Below are 20,367 nucleotides of genomic sequence, written 5' to 3'. Positions count from 1 at the left end.
ATCAATCAGACTATGTAATGAAATCTGAAAACGCACGTATGACAAATGCCACTTAAAAACACAAAATTGCTTTATGTGGAACATCATAATATACAGCAAATAGCAGAGTTGAGGCCTTTAAATCTACCTGACTCAAAAGAGAGACAGAATCCACATTTAGAGAAGGGAATGTCTTTTAGGGGAAGTTCACAGCCAAATCAAAAATACATATTTTTCTCTTACCTGTAGTGCTATCTGTCAATCGATTGTTTTGGTGTGTGTTGTTCAGTGATGATAACTCTCCTAGGGATACCAAGCCATTGTTCAAATAGCCCAAATTTCAAAAGCCCAATCGAAGCCCCTTTTTGCCCAAAACCATCCCACTGGACCCTGAGCCCATTTCTAAGACTGCCTGTTACCGCAAAAACACAAAACGCCCATTGCTCTAGAGTCCAGTTCCTCCAAAAATAGAAATTCCCTGCAGTTAGTTTCAGTTTTCTCAGCTGTGTTCCAGACACTGATCCCAGGTGTTTTTAATGCCCCACTTAAAAGGTTTCTCAGTGGCATTTAAGCCACCAATGCCGGGCGTTATTACCAACACTTTGTGCCATTTCCTAGCAGTGTTTGAGCCATCTCCTCAGGATGTTTTTACCGACCCTTCACACCATTTTCCAGTGGTGTCCAAGCCACTGAAGCGGGGTATTTTTTCCTATCAACCACTCCCTACTTTTCCAAACCCTAACCAAGTGATTTTTGTGCCTTAACCTAACCACATATTCACCACAGTGCTATTGAGGAACAAAGTCATAACATGTCCACCACAATATAATGTAGAAATGTTTCCATGGTTTGCAGAAACGTACAATGAACACAATTTATTCAGGTGACTGGGTTTTCTAACTGCAGAGTGTGTATATTTTATTTGTAGAAAATGGACTTTAGGGCTATGGACATTTTTTTTATAAGGAGCTATCAGAGAAATAGGTGTTTGGATAAATAAATGCAACAAACAGTTCTTTGGCATCTTTGGCCGTCTGAACAACGGACAGTTGACCTCCTTGCCACACTGAGCTAAGCTGAAGTTAACACTTCACATTTTATGCCGCCCTAAGCACAAGCATCATCTATGAGTATATTCTGTGTGGTGATATGGCTGACGGGTGTAGTTTTGAAGAATAAAATAGTTCCTGCATGGAACTTCTGACAGCAAGGTCCTGTGTATTATCTTGAAAACCTTGGTCATGATTTTTGGAAATAGACAGTACTGATGAAATTTTCAACTGTGTTTTTTTGGCACTTTGAGCACCAGAAGCCGAGTGCCATTTAGTTCCATTATCTTGGGGAGACGGCAGACACCTCTACGGCTGATATCGTGAACACACCAAAACAGTCGATACTGAAACAGGTAAGAGGAAGAATATAAAATTTTGACTTTGGGATGAACTGCACCATTAAGCAAAATGGTTTCAGCCTCCCAGTCTGTTCATATAGGATGGTACCTTAGCTAGCTGGAAGAAATAATTTCCTTTCTCTGTAGGGGGGATAAAGCTCATCACTATGGCTGCCTGAGGCATTTTTCCTTTCATAGCTTCATTCATACATATTTACCGCATGGATGTATGTTTGGACACCAGTCAGGAGGTGTTAAGGTACATCTCACTCAAGTCCTATGAAAATTCACATTGTATCCTATTGACATCATTTGAGGCCAGAATAACAAACAAGGATGGGGTTTCTGTTTCAATCTTTAAAAAGTCTCTTTCTGTTCACCTATTTTGGGGAAAAAATGCCTAAAATCACTAACCCAGATTAAATTAGCTGTAGCTTGGGAATCACAAAGACTATATGCATAAAAAGTAAAAGATTCTTGTGAAAGTGTCAGAAACACTCAGTGTGATATAGGAACAACTTAGCATGGAAAATATTGTACTGAGGAGAACGTCTGCACAGATGCTTGACTCAAAGAATATAAAATCCTGACAAAACTAGTATTACTGCCTCCGCCAACCAGTCAAATTATAGTTTCCATGTCTGTAAAAACATGGATGCTTCACAGACATGTTCCCCACAGCAGCACAGAAGATCTATACAATCAGCACAGAGTTAAAAAAATAGTAATCCGATGTTCAAATCAGAGTGGGAACCGTCACAATAAGAGCTAGTTAGCTAAATAAACGAGGTTGCATAAGGTTTCATCGTGATGTTTTCAAGGTCGGCTCAGTAAAACTTTTAGGCAAAGGTAAAAAAAATATGTCATCATGATGTCTTTAAATGTAACATCCACAAGAAGGAAATTTATTTTTTGGTGAGAAACTTGAATAATACAACTGTTTACAATTACAACCTGTTCAACGTCCTTTCATGAGCTCTTATCATCTTATAAAACATAATTAAAACTACTGATGCCAAGATTTGTCAAATTAAATGTTTAAATTAAGCGATACATTTTTTTTAAAAATGTTGCCTCGCCTTTCCACTTAATAATGGAAAAGTATCGACAGTGGTATCGATAAAGACTCGGATCCCCATCCCTGGCTATGCTGGCACAGAAGTATAAAAACAAATCAAATGCACCTCACATATACAGAATTGCTTCAGTTAACTCATCTGACAACTTTGAAACAAACAAGGAAGTCCAGTGAGTGATCTGCTCTTTCATCTCTATGTCTCCTGATCCTAACTTACCTCAGCAACTCAGCCTCCTCCTTTTCATTCCTTATTAAAGAATACATATGAAATCCCTTTTTTCTCAGCTTCTCTATCACATATTTAATCAGAGTGATATATATGTGTGCAGTTTTCTGCTCTGTTCAGCTCTTGGAGTTTTGCTTGCACTCCCAGCTGGATCAGGAGCCCCCTATAGAGAGCAAACCCCGCCCTGCAAACTGCACTGAACTGTAATATTATCTGTACATTTTGTTTTTTAACTTTGCAAAGAGATTTTTTCTGAAACAAAGAGGCATACTTTTCAGACTTTGGTACGAAGTACGTTCGAGCCATCGGCGAGCATCTGGCAGCAGAGCAGATTACAGAGCAGGATGGAATAAGTTTTGGGCCAATATGTAACGAACTCCTGAGGCATGAGTTGAGGAGTTTAGGAGATGGTATTTGCTATCTGCATACATATTTCAAGAATATGTACAATACACTAGGTAATAATAAATAAGAAAGGTTTGACAGTAGCTCTAATGGAATTACAGTCATTTAAGGACATGGATGAGAGAGAAATACAACTGTGGCTGGTGGTAGTAGCTCTGGGAGAATCTGTGCCATTGCCTGGAGTAATTTTTAGCAGACACATATTTGCTGCTTTTGTCTTGTCTCTTAAAGCGTGACATTGTTTTGCTGAGCTGACATAATTAGCCTATAAGCTCCAATCAGGCGGCATTTCTCCAAAATAAAGAATAACAACACTAAGAGTTTTCAGCCATGCTAGTGGCTCTGTGAGGCTGTGCTTAGGCACAGCGGTACCATGGGAACACCAACGCCATTCATCATCTGCACCATGAATGTTGCTTCATTTCATGGCAATACATCAGATAGCTGTTGAGATATTTCTGTGTGGACCGAAGCAGTGGAACGATTGACCAACAGCTAAGAGTCAAGGATAGACAGAAAAAACCCTCAAACACAGACATTTATTACAGTATTATTACTGCATCTTTGTATATGTATATTAACTTCTTAGTACTCCCCTTGCTGGCTAATAACGACAAACCTGGAAACGTTTTCACTGCTCTCCACAAAAACATTCAACCACCCCATACTAGGGATCAACAGATTATCAGCCTGGTCCATTATCAGCTGCGATATTCAGCAGTTTACGCTTATTGGAATCATTCTGGGTTTTTTTTGGTTTTTTTTATCCGACAAGCCCATAAAGCAAATGTCCTAATTTTGCCCTGATGCCACTGCCTGCTTTTTCTTGTAGTCACCAGGGCTGTACCCAACTCAGAATTATGTCAGTCGAATCATATTTGGCCGTTAGGTACAAATATTCTACAATTCATTTTGTTTTTCTGTATCTGTATGTGGACTCAACAGACGTTCAGTTTGACAGCGACATTCATGTGATATAGTAAACAAGCTAACAACGGATTGCAAAAGTGCGTCAACATATTGCCAACACTAAATATCTAACAAAAGCCATAGACAGTGTCATATAAAGTTGCTGTGAGCTGTAAATTCACCATTTTTCTTCTTCTGTGCCGCTGCAGCCTCTACCAATGAGTAGAGTGAAAGTCAAGAGTGTTCACGCTGCCGTAAAGTCCGGGGACCAAAAAGTCCCCAGAAGCACACTGCACAGCACACTGACTCAAAGCACTTTTACACTACAGAGTCACATTCACACAAATGTTCACACAGTCATGGCCAAGGCTACTGTACAAAATGCCACCTGGTACTCAGTTTAAACATTCTTTTGCATTCAAACAGCCATAGCAAGCAATTATAGGTTCAGTCTTGTGCCAAAGCATGAGGAATGGACGCAGATCTCTTCCGATTGTTGGATAACTTCCTCTGCCTCTGGAACCACAGCTGCCCTTTGGGTTTAGGCAAAGTAACGTAGCATACGTTGAGGCAAGTAAAGTTATGTGCTTTTGGTCCAAGGAGAAAAATATGGTGATAAATGTTAAATGTTAAAAAAAAAAGAAGTTAATATGTCACTTTATGAAGTTTTAATGTTTCAGGTGAGAAAGAGATGTGAGCTGCTGATCAACTGTCAGTCATGTTATATGTAAGTATACCTCAGCGTGAACTGTCTGCTGGTAGCAGCATGCTCAATCCTTTATTTAGTAAGCAGTATGCAGTACATACATATTGAGTATGTAGCAGGCAGCCAGATTATCATAGTTTATCAAAATGACAATACTGACATTTCATACAACTGAACACACACACAGACCTGCAGATTTGCATTCAGCCTGCGTTTGACCCGTTCATACCAGTCAGATGTCACTCTGTTTGTCAGTGTGGAGAATCAAGTCTGCCAGTCGCTTCACTGATGAACCAGGGAATTGTACAGTAACACTGGGCTTCATGATCGTGATCAAAGAAAGTTTTTGTAACATGTCAAAACTTCTCTTTCTCTATCTCTCTATCTCTTGATGGACGCACTAAAGAAAAGGTCTAAAAGCGCAGTAGGCCTATGGGAGCATTACACATAATGACACCAGGGAAAGCAGACGGCAGTACATGCAAAGAAGAGCAATGGTTCTCTTCTATTTTTTTTAAAACAATTTTTAAATGTTTAAACCCTCTGAAACCTAAGCAAAATGGCCTGATTTCTTTCAAGGACATAAGAAGCAGGCGGTGACCTAAAACTTAAGCAAGAAATTAGTAAAAGTTACAAGAATATTTGCTGAAAATTAGCAAAAACAAAAAACAAACAAACAAATGACCTATATATATATAGTATATATGCAGTTGTCTTTGTTTTTTTAGGGTTTTTTTTTTTTTTTTTTTTTACAATTTTCTAATAATTTTCTCTCTCTTTCTGACTTTTACTAATTTCTAGCTATTTTTAAAGGGTCATTTCTTGCAAAGAAGAATTCAGTGTTTTTATAAAATATCAAACCAATTTGCTCAGGTCTTAAAGTTTTAAATGCTTGTAAAAAGGAATCTGAATGCTGCATTAGAGAACTGATCGATCCAGCTTTCAAAGTGTTAAAAATAATGTTGCGATGTTATCTGCAGTTTTTATGTAAACAAAGTTTTGTGTCAGAGATTGTGCCATTCTATATTTTGAAGACTAATTTTGAATAACTCCTTGATTATATAATAACTAGTACCGGAATCAATATTGAAAATAACGTATCAGTTCATCCCCACACCATACTAACACAAACAAAGAAACATCATGACAGGCTCACAAAGACATAATGAGTAGCACAGTGCATACAGTACATATATCGCACACATACAGACACGAAGAGCCACATGCTCACACTCTAACATACACAGTATAAATGTCACTGAGGAACGCAATCTGTTCCTTCCACTCAGCATAGCAGGAGCTGCATTTTCACAAAGCCAGCTGTGAGAGGCAGATATTAAAAAGGCATTGGGAGAAACAATTTACACACACCCATAAATTAAACCGCCACGAAGATGCATTTTTAATATCTGAGAGGAGGGCCGCGGGGGGAAGGCTGGGCACTTTAAATGGCAGGACTCGTGTCACAGATGTGACGCATGCCACGAGGGTCTCTTAACACAGCGCTGGGAGAAACTTGAAATCCCAGCAGCTACACCAACAACACCAGGCTGAATAAGGAGGGATAACGGAGCCAAGAGGACAACAATAGCAGACTGATATTAAGGTAGAATACCAATGATAACACGCTGGGTTTGTCTTTAGCACTTAAGTGTGCTTTCGAGAACCACCTGGCATGAAGGCAAATGGGTCCCACTTCTGAAAAATGCCAGTAAACTGCAAACAGAACGCACACTTGGAGCACACTTATCCAAACGCCATTAAGTGTGGCATTTAGAGCGAGGAGTGTTCCACAATTCACCCAACTCTGCTGCAGTCCAGTCGCTGGCAGTTGTCCATAAGCATGAAGAAATTGTGATCATCTGTTTCACGACATGTTGGATTCAGTTTTGCAGAAAGTTTAAAGAAAAGTATGTAGGATTTAGTGGCATCTAGCTGTGAGGATTGCAGACTGCAACCAGCTGAAGCTTCTCCTAACTCCCAGTAAGGAGTGTTAATTGTTCCATGAGCTTTTACTGGGAGCTGAATTATTTGCAGTTTTTTGTCTCTTCCAAACAAACAGACCAGGTGATTTAAAATGGTATAAACACTAAAAATCTCTGTTTTTCTGATTAAGCTCGGCTTATCGCGGAGGGGCTGCTAACTATGGCGGCTGAGGCAAAAACGAGCCAGTGTTTGTTTTTTCTGTTCTGGGTTACTGTAGAAACAGAGCGGCGCAATGCGGCAGACTCCACTAAAGAGGATGCGCTCCCTCAATAAGATAATAACATTGCATTTTAAGGTAACAAAAACACAGCTGTTCTTATTCTCAGGTTATCATACATTAAATAAAACAGTGCAGTGTGTGCAGTATACACACTGTTAATCTTCAAAGTACATAACAGGTAACCAGAGCTGTCAGATAAATGTAGTGGAGTAAAAAGTGCCATATTCCCCTCTGCGATTTATCACTGGAAAAGACAGTGTTTTCATGAAGTAAAAATATGCAAATGCCTTTGAAACTGTTGCTACATGACCACAGAAAACACAAGAAAGAACTGTGGCATTCCCTTTTGCTAAAGAGGTACAAAACCTACAACTAACAGAATGCACTATGCCACAACAGACCAAAACCGACCTGGTGGTCCGTGACGTGATGCAAACTTGTATGTTAAGCACAGTGGTGGCCAGCTGGTCAAGTTTTCACAAAACATTTGAGGAGAAATCCCATTTTTTCAGCCTCTGTTTTCACTGTGCAGGAAACAGCATGGCGCCCACTTCCTGTTCACAAACTCTCAGTATGACAGCCAAACAGAGCACCAAAATATGACATTTAGGAAGGAGTTTCGGTTTAAGGGGAGCAGGTAGAGCTAGGCACTGGTTAGACAGACGACATGTAACCACATTTCATTTACACATACTGCAAAGCTGGTTGAAAACTGGTGAAGTATCCACTTCAACAGATGCGTACTTAATCGTAATGCTCAAGTTAAGGCCAACTAACTCAAATTGTCCTCAAAAGACAGAACGTAAAGAGTGAGCCAATGCAAGACTATCAAACAATGCAAAATGTTTTATATGCCCTTAATGTGCAACTCTGCCTTCTTATGCAAACATCACTTGAAACCAACAGTTGAACTCTACAGACTTAAGGAAATTCAACTTTTGTTTGGTGCACTGTGTGGAATATGCAATTGAAAAACTTGCATTATTCATTGCGAGTCACGAAATCTTTAGAAAATGATTTGATGCAATATGCATACGCAACATATCCTGCAGCTATGATGCGCTGCCTTCAAAAAGGAAAAGATGTCAGTCTGTCTCATAATGTAACTGTTCATATGTTAGCAGATCTGAAGATTTCATAAAGTTTTTGGGAAGTTGTGGGAGACAAGAAGGCACGAGAAGTTTTTTGTGTTTTGCAGTGAGAGATTATTCCTTGGCCTGGCTACTCTTCTTTGCTATGTTGTCAGTACTACTTTCCCAACTTTATGGGTAGTGCCAGAGGAAGAACAAGAATGTCATAGAATTTTAAGGACACAGGTTGAATTCCTGTTGGCCGCCCTAACATACCCGAAGTTGTGGCCATAACAATAACGAAGAAAAAGCCATGCTACACTCAGAGCTAACATAAGATATGAAGTAAAAGTTCCATGAGGAAAAATAAGATGAAAATAGAGGAAAGTACACTCCTTACAGATCCAATTTGTTGGAAATCTGGCCTAATATTTCAGGCCAAAACATCATTATTATAACCAGAAATTATATTAGGGAGTGTTTTTTATTTATCAGAGGAGGGCAGTGTCTTTTTTTTTTATCCATATCTCCTTTTTTATTTCTATCTATCCATAAGATACAAATATGTTTCTTTGAGCCTCCTTGAGTGACTGGGGGCAAAAGAAGTTCTGTTTTATGTTTTCTGTTATGATAAATATTGTGATTTTGGCAAATTACGTCCCTATATATACATCCTTTTAAACCAAGAGATTTGAGTTTTTAAAATGAATATAAAATACAATAATTTTAAGTTCAAAGTTTCCACAAGTTTTCATGGACAAAATTTTAAAACTTTTTTCATGAGTTTTCATGGGCCCCATATCTGGCATACATGAATATTTGATCTACGTTATGTCAACAGTTACAGAAAGAACATTTGCTGTTATGTTACATTACGTGGAAGGTTTTCGATGTAAGAATATTGTAACAATTTAACAAAACAAAAGAATTCCAGGACTTTTCCAAAACTTTCAGTGATTTTTTTGGTGGCCTGTAAAACTTAAATGTGAAATTTCATGACTTTGCCAGGTTTTCCATGACCATGGAAATCCTGAAAGTTGTATGCCCCTCTCCTAAGCCAGAGACGTGGTGTATGTTGAGGTTTGAGCTTCCACAACTGCACCCTTGCAGCATTGAGTGAGGGAACGCTTTCAGTTGTGTGGCAGTAAATAACCTCTTCAAAGCAATAAAACTGCTGTATTTCAATGGGGATTGTGTGCTACGTCTCTCAGTATTCATCATCCTCAGATATAAAAGGAATAAAATAAAATAAAAGTATAAATGTATTCATCTCCGACATAACCTTTTTGAAGATGAAGACATGCATGTTGTCATCAACACTGACACATCAGCCGCAGCCACAGGGTAATTTCGGGAAGTTTTAAAATAGCGCTCACTTATAAAACTATTTGCACCTGGTAATAAGATAGCAGGTGTGTGAGTGGAGAGAAATGCCAAACGGTTTTACACGCAGTGAGTCAGAGAGAGTGGGAAATTAACTGGATTGGTTGTAGAGGAGGGGAAGACACCACTAGAGCTTTATCCGTTCCTCACGGCCCTATGCATCTGCCACCATAATTTGTGATAATGACGGCATCCCAGCAGGGCCACTCTGCGCAGAGTGATTCGGAATTGATTTAGTGCATTAATTACGCCCCTGTTACGCCGGTGTCATGGACAATATTTTACAATTTGATAAGCAAAAGACGCACCGTGGGATCATTTTGATGAATTGCGAGGGTTCCGTCGTGGCGCGCTTTTATGGTCATACCTTTTAATTTAACGGTAATCACTTTCCCCCTCCACACCGTGGAAGCAGCAAGACTTTAATTTCACCTCTGAGACCTCTGCTCTGCACCGTGTCTGCTTTGATCAGGCAAAAAAAACGCAGGCATGCCGCCGACCACACACACATGAAATGAATAGGTCGGCTAGACAATGGGATCCTGAAGATGGCAGGTTCTGTGTGTGTATTTGTGTGCACATGCATATGTTTCCATGATAAGAATATTTACGTGTGTGTATTTATTCTGTTTCTTCGGCCCCTCTGCGCATCACTCTGTATTGAGACAACAGCTCTCCAGTGCTGCAGGCTAGACAACCAGGAGCCCAGTAATGAGCAGGAGCTGTGTCTCAGTCGTACCACCTACCAAGCCCCCCTGGGGGCTCAAGACACCCCAACGTCCAAACTGTGGAGATACAACTCCCACAGGAGTCAGTTTGCAAAAAAGTTGACAACTCTGTAAACTTTCATGCTAGAGCTGGAATGATCAATTATTTTCATCATCAAATAGTCTCTTTATTGTTTTCTAGATTAATTACAAACTTTCTGGTCTATAAAGTGTCAAAAAATAGTAAAAACATTTCCATCCCAGTTTCTTCAAGTCCAAGGAAATGTCTTCAAAAGTCTTGTTTTGTCAGTCCAAAAACCATACTAAATAGTATTTTTTCTGCCTTTTTTTTTTGCCGAAAATATTAACACATTTTTACTCGCAAAATGCCAAAAACAGATGCTTAGTCAGTTGCCCTACACGTCAAACAATGGCGCTCTATACCCCTCCAGCGTAAGTTTTGGACAGTCAGAAACCACATGTCAATTTACGCTCATTACATGCATTGTGCCTGTTCAAAATAAACTTTTCATTTTCACAGGAAATGTACAGTTTCTCTCATGAATTGTAAACCTTTTTTTGAAATAAAAAGAAACAACGTAGGTAAAATGTTTTTGTTTTTCCCTAGGTTGAGGCAACAAAAGTATGTGAATAGGTTAAGAATGGATCCAAGGGCCACTGACAAAGCATCAGGTTTTGACTAACTGCAATGATTAATTAATTATCAAAATAGCTGATTATTTTTCTGTTGATGATCCACTCATTGATTCGTTGACTAATAGTTGCAGCTCTACTGCATGTTTGGTATATTTAAATGTATGATGTGTGCCTCTTCCCTATTTTCACAACTGAACAGAAGATAAAACCGCAGCAACAAATGAGCAGAAATATGAAGTTCATTTGTTCTGAACAGCTAAAAGATGAGGGTCGGCCCTCTTCCTGCTATGGCTTGGATGCCAATGGTAGCTTGAGTTTATCCGCCGCTGTATACAGTCACTCGGCCTGATGGCCTACAAAAAGACAGGATGGAAGGAAATGACAGTTCTGTCCATGTTCATCTGTCAGGCATCAAGCCATTCATGGTTGTTTGTTTTGTCCTTCCATGTGGCTTCAGGGAAGATCGTCCAAGACACACTGACGCACGCACACAGAGTGGCTCTGCAGAAAGGTCAAAAATGGCATTTTTCTACAAAAGTTTTAGCAAAAATATTTGTTTTTAAGCTTGAAATAACGTTTGTTACAACTTAATGCAGATAATATTTTTCAGAAATTACCTTATGAATAACTATGATGTACAGCCTCGAGGATGACATCATGACACATTTCCAAAATGTCATCTTCACAAATGATTCTAGATTTAATTTTTAATCAATTTAATTAGTTCTTGATAAGAGGAAAACAGCAACTCTTCACCACTCTCCCCACTATTTTCATTTAGCAGTATCTGTAGCAGTATCTCCCCCACATTTTCAAGTATGAGTTTTCCGACTTCCCTCCTGGTGAACAAATTACTAAACTGCAGCAAACACTCTAAAACACGAGAGTGGAAAAAAAATCAAACAAAATGTTATATTTTCTTGGGCTTGGATGCTTCCATTACCCCACAATTAACAGGATATAAGATACATCAGGGTGGTGCCACTGTGATCTGGCAGGAGCGAGCAGGGTGCTAATTTTCCCAGTGTTAAGAGCTGTAATTATCCAGACGCTGCCGGGCGCCCGCGAGGCGCTAACAGCCTCCCGTTCCGGGCGACAGTCCCAACCTTTTATGAGCTCCTCAGCTGGTTCAGAGGCTAATGAAACTGTATGATTCGGTCGGCTAGCACGCCCCTCTCAAAGCGTCGCTCGGGATCATGGTGTCATTATTTTGTGAAGAGGCCCTATGACAGCCATTGTGCTGCACGGAGCACAATGGTGTGGAACATTTATAGAGAGCAGGGATGGAGAGTGGGAGAGAGGACTACTTGACCTCCTCTCTGGCCTTGTCCTCTTTGTTTCTCTGTCTCCATGTAAATAACATCTCTCACCCAAATGTCCTGCAGCACAGAACCCAACAAACGCGGATTCAGAATATTTGATTGGGAGGAAAACTCCACAAAAGTAAGACACAATCTAAAGTAAGACACAATCCGACCTCAAAATAATACTTTCCAACACACTCCATGGCTAAAAGTATATGGACGTCTGGTTGTCAAGAGCCAGTCGATGGGGACTGTTTGTGGGTAGAGTAGTTTCTAGTACCGCTACTTCAGTGGTTCCCAGCTGGGGGGTTGCGGCCCAAAAGTTGATCGTGGGTCCTTTCTGAAAGGACTGCAAGTGATTGGCGACCTTTTCAAGTCTGTGAAAAACGCACCTTATTTTGAAATACAGTGGATTTGCAGCACAGAGGTTTTAATTTTAAATGTGGTTTTCTGCTGTAGTATATATATTTTTTCTGAAACAGTTACTTTTTCATTGTTCTATAATTGGTACACCCCCCCCCCCCAAAAAAAAAAAAAAAATATTAACAGGTCTAAGGGACTGTTCTTCATTTATCAGACGAGGGGGGTGGCTGTTTTTTTTCCCTCCCCAAAGCTACATATATTTTTTCCCTTGAGTGGCTCTGGGAAATGTTTCTCCCCAATGTCCATAAATCCTAGAAACGCCCCTGGCTTTAACTAATTGCACTTGATTCTTGCAGTTAGTTCGATTTCATTCTTTTTTAAGCCCACGTGCAATGTAAAGTTTGTGGAATACCATCTAAAAAATGGTTATTTCTCGTATGTGCAGAACTTGAACTAATGACAAATACCAAATCTGGACCCACTGGCTGGACCAGTTGGGAACCACGGCCCTGATCCACCTTTAGGACATTACCTGAACACCAATATGTTAGTGCTACGTATTTCCTTCCAAAACCATACTAATCCTTAATCTGCAGCAGCCTCCACTCCTCTGGCACGACATCCCACAAGATTTTGGAACCTGGCTTCAGGGATTTGCTCCACTCAGCCACAAGGACATTTGTGAGGTTCAGAGGCGTAACGCTACAAGAAAGTCACAGTTCAGTGTGAGTTCAGTACAGCAGAAAGCCCCTCCATATATGCAAATGGAGAGCTTTCTTTTAATTTATTTTGAACAGAGAGTAGTGCAAGTGTCAAAGACAGACTAAATCCTCTTTCTTGGGACTGAGGTAACATTCTGCCCACTGGCAACTTTGGTGAACTATTTTCATTTTCAAACACTTCTGTATTACACTGTATGGATGCTGAACAAACACTTTCCCTAAAGGCAACATGTCATAACAGACTAAAACCACCACAATAAATGAAATCGTAAAATATAAAACTTGTGCATTATGAGGAGTCATTCACTTAGTTTCAACAGTGACATGACATGCTGCTGGATGTGTTTCCATAAACATTGCTTCAAAACGATGGAGCAACACCATCTATGCTAAATGTTGCTAATAGCAAAAAGCTAAAAGTTTCCGCATAGGAGTAAACCCAATCGTGGTTAGGGCACACACTACATGGGTGCAAATGGCCTGAGAAGCAAGTCTCCAGTTCGATTCCCTGCTGACCATTTTCCCCTTTCTTGGTCTACATTTCCTCACTATCACTAAGAAATGAAGGCATAAAAAGCCCCAAAAATAAGTTTTTGGTCGAACCTTGCACTTGTAAACTTTGGTTCCACCTTAGAAGCATCAATCTACATACAGTACATCCATACTGTGACAGTTACAGGTAAAAATAAAACTGTCACAAAATAGATAAAAGAAAACTGGCAAATTGTTTTGGAGAAAAAGAAAATAGCATTTTTTTTATTTAAAAATAATTCATAAAGATTTTAAAGAAAAAAATGCTAGAAGTATTTTTAAAGAATTCAAGAATTTTAAAGGAAAAAAATTTTGAAGAAAAAAAACAAACAACCAAAAAAATAATAATCATGTTTTAAATGTGCTGAGACCCAAATGTCCTTGCATCCTAGAAACACTGCTGGTTTGCACATTTTCTGACTTTCTTCACTATTACTATGGCATGAAGGCCTAAAAAGCCCCAAAAATGACCTTTCATAAAAGTTTCTGGTTGAAACTTGCACTTGTAAACTTTGGTCTCACTTTAGGAGCATCAGTCTACATACATCCATACTGTGACAGTTCAGTATGAACACAAAAACTGTCGCAGCACTATTGAGGTCCAACACTAATGTTGACTCACGACGCCTAGCTAACATTTGGGGGTCTAAAAATGATTGATGGGGTTGAGGTGGAGTTTTTCTGCACCGAACTTGGAAAACCATTTCTTTTACACAAAGGTACAGGGCCATATAGTTTATGAATGGCAGGTTAATGGCAAACACCGCTGAAGGACAGACACGGTGAAACTAGTGTGATGGAGTGGAGCCTGAATTACTGCCTCACAGTAAATTAATAGCACGGAGTCACACTCTTAGACAGAGAGAAGAGCGATCAGAGGAGCGCTGAATAATGACACACAGAGAAGCAGTAATCTCTGACTAGCACACTGATCTCAACAGGTTAGAGCAAGGACATAAAAGAAGAAGAAAAACTGCTAGATGCATCTGACGAAGTCATGACGCAAAACGCCAAGGGTGAAAGTTTGTCATAATGTATGAAAACAAAGATAAGCAAGCATTACCCTCTGCAAGCATCCTGCAACCTCATTGTGACATTGTAACACCTCTGCTAATGTAACATCTACACAGCATGCTACAAGTAAATGCACAGAACACACACACACACACACACACACACACACTTGCTAAGCATATGAGGCAGCAGAGCAGAAAACACGTCCCCACAATGGATTTCTGAGGATGTACGCTTTGAGAATAGCTGAGCTGCAGAATCACTGAGCGCTTTCATTTGCAGCTGAAATACAGCCCAAGGAAAATGGGAAGCCTTTGGTGTGAGGAGTCTCTTTTCTCTCCTCTCTCATCTCTTTTTATTTTCTTCTCTCCTCTGTTGCCTGGCTGTGCTGAACTGAACTCGCGGAGCCACGTTACCCATCTATTTATTTATTTTTTTAAAGGGTTGGAAATGAGTGCTTGTTAAAACGGCTGTATCTCTCCTTTCTCTCCGTCTCTCTCGGCTGGTGTTTGCCAGAGATAAGCTCTGTAAAGAGTGTCTCTGTCTGCATGTCGACATAGAGTATACACCTCAGTGACCGTGTCATTCATCTCTCTTTATTGCTGAAGCTTGTGTGTGTGTGTGCGACCAAGTGGGTTTGTATCCCAAACTTGTGATAAATTTCTCTGGGGAGAAGTTTAAGACTTTCAAAACACAGGACGTGACACACAGGCGTCTCCACATGCCGCTTCCTCGCTTTATGGACGGACATCCCCCGTCCCTGCGCTCTCAGCTGCAACCCTGGCATGGCGCCCTGTGTTTTGCAGCGCTAGCCGCCAGATTGATCCGGCTTTAATGAAGAGTCCTTCAGCCTAGGTGACATCATTAGCTGGTTGTGGGCCACTGCAGGCCACTTGGCACGGCTCCCCGCTTCACTTCTGGGAAAATGGGTCATTCTGAGTGACAGACAGACAGTGGCCAGGGGAGCCGGCCAGCAAACTAGACGGAGGGGGGAACGCCAGGCGGCTGCACCGCGCGGTGATGCCCTTCAGACACCTGTGCCTGTGTTCACGAAACATATCATCGCTCAACTCAAAGTACTTCTGAGGAGCTCTAGGGAAGACCATTAGGGCCAGGAATTAGCCAAAAAATTTAATGAGGAGGTGTTTTTTCTTTTTTTCTTTTTTTTTTTAATTTTGTGAATAAACACCAAATGTTCAGATTAAAATTGAAATAATGTTTCAATACTAAATTGGGAATGTTGAAAATAAAGTTTTGCTTTGTTGAAATACAAATTGAAAAACTATTCTTTTTTGGTTTTACATTTTTCCCCCTTTTGTTGTGGCACTAATACTCTTTCATAGAAGCCCAAAACAGTCTTTAAAAATGATTCATAACTTGTATTCCATCCATTCTCTGGAAGAGATGGAGATCGATGAAGAGTCCACTGTGACCTCTGACCTCTTTATATTTGGTGGTTCAATATATTTGGCATTAAACTAGACAAAAGCCATTAAAAGGCACACTTTGATTTGCTCAGTCATAAGTCATTTTAAATATGTGAAAGGAAAACCGGGTCAAACAACATTAAACACTTGTTGTCACACAGAGCTGTAAGCAAAGGTCATTTCAGGAGATGCAAATAAAGCCATCTCAGACACAGCATTTTAAAAATGCACTTTGCTTTACAGAAACTGAGTGGAGTGAGCTTCACCCATGGGGACCTGTAAGCTGAATAAAACAAATTCTAAGATTTATTTGAGAATAAAAAATGACCCAGATCTGATACAGATCGGGCTATAAAACTGACTTTATCACATCTCTGGTCCTCCTGCGCTCACACTGGGTCTACCGAAGGGAAAATCAGACAGATGCAGTTTGGAAGAAAGCTGGACCTAAGGAGGCTGCGGAGTCGTCTCATAAATCTAACTGTCAGCATCCCACCAGGCAAATATCACCAAACCCTCCTGTCTGTCCCTGCCCTCACCTCCCTCCCATCCTGCTCCTCTCTGCTCTGTATCGCACCCTACCCCTGCTCTCTCCTTATACACACAAATATATGCAGACACAAACACACAGCCCTGCGGCATGGTAGCTAAACATTGTAATTTTAGCACAGCAGCTGTTTTTGCCTGCCATAAAAGCGACAGCCCTCTAGCTCGTCTCTCGCTCCCTCCTCCTCCTTTTTCTCACTCCTTCGCTCTACCTAAATTGTCCATCTACTCGTCCATACATACTGTATACCTCCCGGGCTGCGGTTTTTGTGTAAGGAGTCCAAGTGCATCACGTCTTCTCAGCCATTCCCTGCAAGCCTGAAGCTCAGAATATATGTGGTATGTGTGCATGCTGACATTGAACTTTGCATGAACCACTGTGTTGCTTACAGCTGCAGATAATACAATAGTAAAAATAAGCAAATGAAAAAAAACAAAAAACAATCACAGGATTAGGGTTAAGCCTTTGATAGCCAAGCCAAGTGGCTTGATTTCTTTGAAAAACATGTGAAGGAGACAGGCAATTTAAAAACAACATAAAAAAAACAGACAAAAAAACAGAAAATGACCTCAAGAAAGTGCTAAGAATGATATACTATTTATCAAAAATTTTCTATATTATTATTAATTTATTTTGCAATGTATTTTTTCCTTTTTTCTGTAACTTTCTTTAAATGTATAATTAAGAGAATTATTTTTCTTTAAAGACATCAAACCAATTTTCTCATATTTAAAAGTTTTGAATGCTGGTGAGGAAAACTAATGCTGATTTAGGTAATGAGAGGTTAAAATAAAAATGCATATATCGTTACGTGAAAAACTGGGTGAAAAGTCCTGTTTCCAGAACTAATTTTAATTTGGTTTTCATAATAGAATTTTGCTTTTATTGTTTTTGACAAAACAATAAAAGGGTAGCCTGTGAAAGTGAGCATACCACACTCTCACAGTTTAGCACTTCCAGCTTAAGAATTAGGGTAGAGTCTAATTTTTAGCAATCAATAGTGTCGTTGTTACAGAGTTTCCATGGCAACCACACAACTTTCCAAATCCTAACCGCCCTCCCTCCTAGCATCCACTTAACAATCCCCCAGATGCCTAATTGTTTCCCTAATGATGCTAGGCCTAATGGGACTGTTTATGGTATTCATTTGATAGCGCTGGCCCAGTAATTAGACTACACCTCACTTCATTAAACAGCAAGGGGGGGGCGCCTGGTGGCACGCACATGAGGCTATAGCACAAGTGAATTTTAAAATGCTGGTCCGGTGATGACACACACACACACACACACACACACACACACACACACACACACACACACACACACACACACACACACAGGAGACCCAAGAGACCGCTGTGTTCGGGAGGAATGGAGATGGCACTTTACATTCAGAGGGCTGCTCATTTGCCTGCAGTGTCTCGCAGACATTTCTTCCACAGTAATTCCTGCATGTACCTCTTATCATTAGTGCCATTGTACTGTATATTGTTATATTGTGCTGGCAAAGGGCTTCAATCAATATCCATGAGCTCTCTGAATAAGATGCTGAACTCATCGCTGGTTACAGATAAGAGATTCAGCAGCATCAGCTGCTTTGAATGCAAATGTAGAAAATGCCCAACCATTGTCTCTTAAAGGACTAATTCAACATTTCAAATTATTTATTCATCAAGCTGCATGTGATGAAAAAAGTGTGTGTGATTATCATCATCTAAAAAGTAGAAGACAGCAGTAGTAATAGAAGACAGTACAGACCCTCAAAGGGTAAGTGCTGTATTTTTCACCCGATTTCCACATGTTTTTGTTTCTAAATAACTAATAAAAACCTATTTTTTTTAACTTGGTCCAGTACTGAGAGAGAGAACTGCAACCGGCAACTGCAAAATAGGCTGCAATGTAACCACTCTGGGCATTTGTGCACAAACAATTTAAACTAAGTTATGGAAAGGATTACTACAGAGAGAGACCTTTTCATTGAAGATTAAGATAACTCTGTCAGTGGTAAAAACAAGCACAAGCAGCCTGTTCGCTGCTGCTGCGTGCAGTTATCTCGCTCAATAGTAGAATACTTTTAAAAATTGTTGTTTCCATTAGTGTTTCCACATAGGAAAATGGGGTTCGTGTTGAAAATGCTGAACTTACCTTTACTTAATTTCTGTTTTTCAACATCTACTTTACCACAAGCCTAGCCTTTTATGATATTGAATGTATCCACACCAGGAGCTGCTACAACACACTTATTACAATTACAATAAGAAGATCTCAGTCAATTGCATCCCTGTGCCTTCAAAACAGAGTATGATGTGCTTGGCAAAGCTACAAAAAACAGTGGGAACAATTCAGGAGGAACACACAATTCCAATAAACTGTCTAATTTACACTTTATATCTTACAACTGAGCCTGTGAGTCACAATCTCTTGTATGAACACACCAACTTCAGCTGAACATTTGTATTGTGTGTCTCTGTGCCTCTATCCATGGTGCTGAAACATTCTATCTATGTCTAATTTCCCCCCATTTACCTGTTTCTGTGGCTTTTAAGCATCTAAAGCTCAATTTATTGCCCAACATGTAAACTTTACGGTACGTAGAGAGTTGAGTGTTGATCTCTGTCCATGGTGCTGAAACATTCCAGCTCCGTTTCTCACTGAAACACTCTGCCTCGCTCTGTCTCTCTCCATGGTCCTGATACCCACTCTTTGTCCTCTCCACAGTGTAAAACATCCAGTCTTTGTCCCTCTCTCCACCAGTGCAGACACTGTATGATTCTGTGAACAACTGCTTTTTCAATGGCCTTACCTTCAGAAAGGAGAGGTTGCGGTTTCGATCGATGCTTGTAATCTCCAAATTGCCAATGACCACCTCACAGTTTTCGTAGAGCTTCTTCAGGGTGCGGTACTGCTGGTCCAGGTCTGACAGGGTGCTCAGCTTGTTCTCTGTGCCGGTACAAACTAGAAAAAAAAGACACTGAGTCACTTTAAAGGCAATTTAGAACAAGTTAGCATATTAAAGGGACAATTCACCCAAAAATTAAAAAAAAAAACCCAACATATTTTTGCTCTGACCTTTTAGTGCTATTTATCTATCTTGACTGTTTTGTTGTGAGTTGCCAAGTGTTGGAGATATCATCTGTAGAGATGTCTGCCTTCTCTACAATATAATGGAACAAGATAGCACTCAGTGTGTGGCACTCAAAGCACCAATATATATGTTTAAAAAACCTTGTTGTGAGCAGGTGTATTTTAGGAACTATTTTCTCTCTCAAAAACTACATTGCAACCATATCACTGCACAGGAAGCGATCTCTATGAACAGTAATATGGTCATAGTAATACGGTCCCATTAAAATATGATTCAAAAAGTCAAACCTCAATGGGCAGAGCCAAAGAACAGATTTTCAATATATGGAATTACAATTCAAGGAAAGTACTTCGAGTAAAAAGTATAATTAATTCAGTCATTGTCTTTAAAATTCCATCAGGCAAGCTAACTTGATCAAATATGCTAACTTGATCAAATGCAGTCAGCTACCACACTGTAGCTGTTTAATTCTTAAAGGTCAGCCAACCAGATAACCTAAATAAGTTAAATTACACTCTTTTTTCAGTGGTAAAATTGCTGTAAGATACATCTCTATTCCCCTGGGTTATTTTGCCAGGGAAACTCTGATTCTTTGACTGCACTTACTGAGGTTTTAACTAAAACACCAGACTTCAGATGCATGGTTCAATGGCCGCTG

The 20,367-nt window shown here is 39.9% G+C and overlaps 1 protein-coding gene across 1 annotated transcript in view; it reads right to left on the bottom strand.

The window, feature by feature from the left end:
- Positions 1-20,367, bottom strand: part of LOC121963010 (receptor tyrosine-protein kinase erbB-4-like) — a 306,066-nt gene that overhangs the window by 134,837 nt on the left and 150,862 nt on the right. Inside the window, exon 2 of the mRNA XM_042513368.1 lies at positions 19,428-19,579. Coding sequence (XP_042369302.1) covers positions 19,428-19,579 — 152 coding nt within the window. The remainder of the gene's footprint in view (positions 1-19,427; positions 19,580-20,367) is intronic.

Source organism: Plectropomus leopardus, chromosome 24 (assembly GCF_008729295.1).
Source record: "Plectropomus leopardus isolate mb chromosome 24, YSFRI_Pleo_2.0, whole genome shotgun sequence".
NCBI lineage: Eukaryota > Metazoa > Chordata > Actinopteri > Perciformes > Serranidae > Plectropomus > Plectropomus leopardus.
Note: the sequence above shows the minus strand (reverse complement) of the source record. Positions and strands in the feature narration are given on the sequence as shown.